Here is a 5,061-nt window from a genome sequence, read left to right as displayed (position 1 = left end):
ATCCGTGTGGCCTGAAAAATAGTACAGACCAATGAAAAAGATCAAACCAATTTATTATTTAATGTAAATAAATATTGAACACTACCTTTCATTGCAGCTAAATGAAGAGGTGTCTCACCATTTTTATCTCCTAAATCAAGATTGGCTCCTTTCGTGATGATTTTTTCAGCGACATCCTTGAGACCTGAAAAATAGCACAGATCAATGAAAAAAATCAAACCATTCTCTTATTTATCGAAAATAAATAATCAACATTACCCTTCATAGCAGCATAATGAAGAGCTGTCTGATTATAATGGTCTTTAACATCAACTTTGGCCCCATTGCTGATAAGCCTTTCAGCGACATCCTTGTGTCCTGAAAAGTTACACCAGTCAATGAATAAGATCAAACTAATTTCTTATTTATGAAGATATTCAAAACTACCATTCTCAGTAGCTAAATGAAGAGGTGTCTGATGAAATTGATCTTCAGAATCAACTCTGGCTCCTTTCGCAATTAGCTTTTTAACGTCCTCCAAATTACCTGAAACAGATCAATGAAATAGATTCAATCAATTTCCGATTTGGTGAGCCTAATTTTCCAGAGCTACCACTCTCAGCAGCGAGATGAAGAGCTGTTCGGCCGCTTTCGCCTTTTTTGTTTACTAAAAATTGAAAGAAAAAAAATAGATTAGTGAAGTGTATCAAAGGAAAATGTCTTACATCCGTGAGATGAACTTTTCCACACTTTCTTGTCTAAAATGATAGGGAAATGAGTGTTCAGTTATTTGGAGGACTTCTTCAATTCCACAGAAAAAATAAGGTATCCTATGTCGAGAACCCATAAAATAAGCTTATATTGAGCCTATTTTTAAAAATATAAATCCCGAATTCAGCCAGAAAATTTTTCTTTTTCTTTTATTGAAGCGAATATTTCACGTTACACTTTTGAAAAAAACAATTCCGTATTGGTAGTATTCGGAAAAAAACAACAATACCGTCAGAGACAAATACTCATTTCGAACTGATAATTACTTGATAGAGAATACGAATATCACAATGACGATTGGAATGGATGATTCAACGCGTTGTTTTTTTCTTAATCTAATTATACGTCAAACGAATGTTAAATGTAACGTTACATTTTGTATTTTTCAAAATGCAACAAATTCATCATGAATGGTTTGAATCAATTTGTTTTCGAATTCAGTCGTAAGCAATTTAGTTTTGCTGTACGTGTCATAATTTCATGCGTTTTCAGTTAAGTCGATTTTTAAATCGAATATTTGCGATACTCACATGAATCTCCGGGACTTCTTAGAGTCTTCGAGGAAGCCACATTTACCACTTTATCTATATATTATTGCATGAATTATTTTAATGTTCCGTTCTTGCCCAAATGGTCCGTTGTAAAAGTCAAATGGTTCGCTCCAAATCGAAAAATGGTCCGTAAGTCTTCATTAGTTTGATCATGTTTTGACCTTTCGAAATTTTTTCTTTCAGAATGACTGAATTTAAACCATTTTTTCCGAACACTTTATTTCCCATATAATTTTTCGAACACTTGGCAGAGAACGAGTTAAATTTCGACATATTGGTAGACAGCGAAATAGCAAACAAATTTTGCTGATTATTGCGGGAAAATCCCCACGATTTTGACATTTTGTACACTGATTTGACATTATTTTCGCAAAAAAACACAAAAAATCACATTCCAAATTCCCATTTTTCCTGGTGCATTTCTATTGAAGCGGCAATTTATGTTGCGTTTATGAGTGAAATCCCAATGTTCGGTTAGCCGAATAACCTATGGCTACTACGATGAAGTACGACGTTATATCTAACGAGAATTATTTACTCGCGGCGCCGTAAACGAAATCACACTTCGGCTTACGGAATATTAGTATTTCACGTTAAATATCGCGTGCACTGCATAGACGATTTTTCGGCAACTAAAGAATCGCTAAATAGAGTGAAATGCTATATCTACGCGTGTGACGACAAGTCCGTTGCCCCATTGAGTAGTGTCTACATTAGTGTTGGAAGAGGGTTAATTAAAAAGACTGATATTTTTCCGAGAGTAAGTATGCGTTGAAACTACGTTGTGATTGTGATTGACACTGGTTGAGAAAAGTTTATTTTTCCAATGATACCTACTTATTATTGTACATACAAACAGTTAAGGTTGCACCAATGCAGCAAAATGATATCTTCTATTTAAAACCGTAACAGAAAAGTAGATGGTTGAACAAAGCAACAATATTAATATTGTTGACCACACAAATTGATATGGTCAATGATTGACAAAAAATGTATTGAAATAATTCTTCCACAGGACAATCGAAAACGGGAATCGAAGGAAATCATCCGATTATTCAGCTATTCGCCACCTGGAAAATACAGATCGACTAAAGATCAAACAATTTCTTGTTTTGTGCAAATATAAAAAGAATAACATCCGTAATCCCGTATTTTTCCGTACAGTTTTCCGTACTTTTTTTCATATTTTGTATAAAGAAAAAAGCATTTTTTCAGTGAAAATCGGTCATTTTAGTCGAAATTTCGACAATTTCGTATGAGAGGTACTTGTAAATCGATTCCGAATGGCTTTAAACTTTCTGAGATTCCATTGAATGGCGAAAAAATAAGAATCTGAGAGTTTGAAATCAACCGGAATCGATTACACATCCCATACAAAAAAAAATTCAAGGAAATTTCAAGAAAAAATTTAGGGCCAAAAACCAAACTTATGCAAATGCGAATCGCGATCAACGTGAAACTGTCAGAATTTCATTTTTACACCAAAAAATGAAATCTCAGACAATTTGAAGCCAATCGGAATCGATTTACGAAAGATCAAACCTCCCATACAAAAATTTCATTCTTGGAGGTTCTTCTTCGGGATGAAATCGAAAATGGCCCATCTTCAAACTTAAACTAAGTTTTTCGGATACAAAACTTCTGGAAGTTCCAGATTCTGATTATCTCAACTATTTTCTGACTTATTATGTCAACACACACCAAGGACCACGACGACAACGACGACGACGACGGCACACAAACGGAAAAGTGTTTCATGAGTTTTCATGATGATTTAAACCAATTTTGCGAGAAAAAAAAAGTTCTCGGGACCAATTGCCTTAACAAAGTGTACGGAAAAGTAAAATATTCAACATTACCATTGTTGGCAGCATATTGAATCTATTCCAATTGTTCTGCAATATTAATTTTGTTTCCTTTACCGATAAAAAGTTTGGCGACATTATTGTGACCTAAAAAATAATACGGATCAATGATAAAGATCAAAGCGGTATTTAATTTAGTCAGCAGTACCATTGTTAACAGCTAACTGAAGAGGTGTTAGATTCGCAAGATTTTTAATATCAACTTTGGCCCCTTTTTTGATGAGAAGTTCAGCAACATTCTTGTGACCTTAGAAATAATTTGGATCGATGAAAAAGATCAAACCGATTCTTTATTTTGTGGAAATAACTATTCAACATTACCATTCTCAGCAGCATAATGAAGAGGTGTATGATTAAAATGATTCATGATATCCACATTGGCGCCTCTGTTGAGGAGAACCTCGGCGACATTTTTGTGATCTGGAAAAAAAATCGGATCGATGAAAGAGATCAAATCAATCGTTTCTTTAATAAGAACAAGCATTCAATATTACCACCGAATGCAGCTAAATGAAGAGCTGTGGTATTCAAATCATTTCCAATATTAGCGTTAGCTCCATTCTTAAGAAGCACATCAGCGACACCTCCGTAACCTAAAATAATACGGATCAATGAAAGAGATCGGCGGGATATCTTATTTAGTCAACCTTACCATTCATAGCTGCCACATGAAGAGGTGTCTGATGCAAATTATTTTTAATATCAACATTGGCTCCTTTACTGGTGAGAACTTCAGCGACGCTCTTGTGACCTAAAAAATAATTCAGATTGATGGAGAAGATCAAATCAATCTTTTATTTAATGAAAACAAGTATTCAACATTACCATTTTCAGCAGCTAAATGAAGAGATGTCTGATTCGAAATATTTCCGATATCAACATTGGCTCCTTTACTGGTGAGAAGTTCAGCGACACTCTTTTGACCTGAAAAATAACCCAGATCGATGAAAAAATTAAACCAATTTCCCATTTAGTGAAAAAAAAAGTCAAGGCTACACTGAAGAAGTGTAGTAGACATCACACACAAATCTGACATTCGTGTATGCTAGTCGGTTTTGTGTGTGAGTTGGTTGCGATGGCTGTATATGCGACGTTTGTTTGCACGATAGTTGTGTGCGCGGCAGTTGTGTGTGATGTCAACTGTATTGCATCGCGATATGCTTGTCTTTTGGCCGAAGCTCGATATGCTTGTCTATTCAATGCTTGTTGCTGAGCAATACTAATGCGCATAATACTCGAAAAAAGTATTCAAAATTACCACGGGAAGCAGCATAATGAAGAGGTGTCTCTTTCATATTAGTTTCAGTATCAAGATTGGCTCCTTTGTGGATGAGAAGTTCGGCGATGCTCTTGTGACCTGAACAATAACACCGATCGATGGGAAAAAATCAGGTCAATCTTTTATTCAATAACAATAAGGATTCAACATTACCTTTCAAAGCAGCATAATGCAGAGCTGTCACATTAAAATCATTTCCAATATTAGGGTCGGCTCCTTCAGCGATGAGTTTTTGAGCTTCCTTCACTTTGCCTGAAAGAATATGAAAAATATTCATACATCAATGAATCGGATTGAACAAAACGTTTTTTTGAGAAAAAAAAATGTCCAAAATTACCAGCAAAAGCAGCTCTATGCAGAGCTGTCTCTCCATTTATGTCTTTTTCGTTCACTAAAATATGCATGAAAAGTTTAGCATAAATGAGGTTCCCATCTATCTTCGTTACAAGGTGCTTTGTATATGGAATTTAAGAGTTAAACTGGATAAATAAATGAAACTTCAATTTTACCGTTCCTCCTGGGTGGTGCTCCACTCACATCCCCGATTAAGAACTGTGGAAATAGAATCAAAGTGATACAATTGGAATGGGAACAGCGGATGACATTAATTATAAAT

At 35.0% G+C, this 5,061-nt stretch overlaps 1 protein-coding gene across 1 annotated transcript in view; it reads right to left on the bottom strand.

The window, feature by feature from the left end:
- The window catches only part of LOC129567223 (26S proteasome non-ATPase regulatory subunit 10-like), a 3,812-nt gene extending 568 nt beyond the window's left edge, over positions 1-3,244 (bottom strand). Inside the window, exons 1-5 of the mRNA XM_055443877.1 lie at positions 3,224-3,244; positions 593-737; positions 427-525; positions 259-357; positions 86-184 (exon numbers count right to left, since the gene is read on the bottom strand). Coding sequence (XP_055299852.1) covers positions 86-184; positions 259-357; positions 427-525; positions 593-737; positions 3,224-3,244 — 463 coding nt within the window. The remainder of the gene's footprint in view (positions 1-85; positions 185-258; positions 358-426; positions 526-592; positions 738-3,223) is intronic.
- Between the last annotated feature and the right edge of the window lie 1,817 nt (positions 3,245-5,061).

This window comes from Sitodiplosis mosellana, unplaced genomic scaffold (genome assembly GCF_009176505.1).
Source record: "Sitodiplosis mosellana isolate CC-2019 unplaced genomic scaffold, AAFC_SMos_1.0 Smas_scaffold_10, whole genome shotgun sequence".
Classification (NCBI taxonomy): Eukaryota; Metazoa; Arthropoda; class Insecta; order Diptera; family Cecidomyiidae; genus Sitodiplosis; species Sitodiplosis mosellana.
This window is presented reverse-complemented; position numbering and strand designations above follow the sequence as displayed.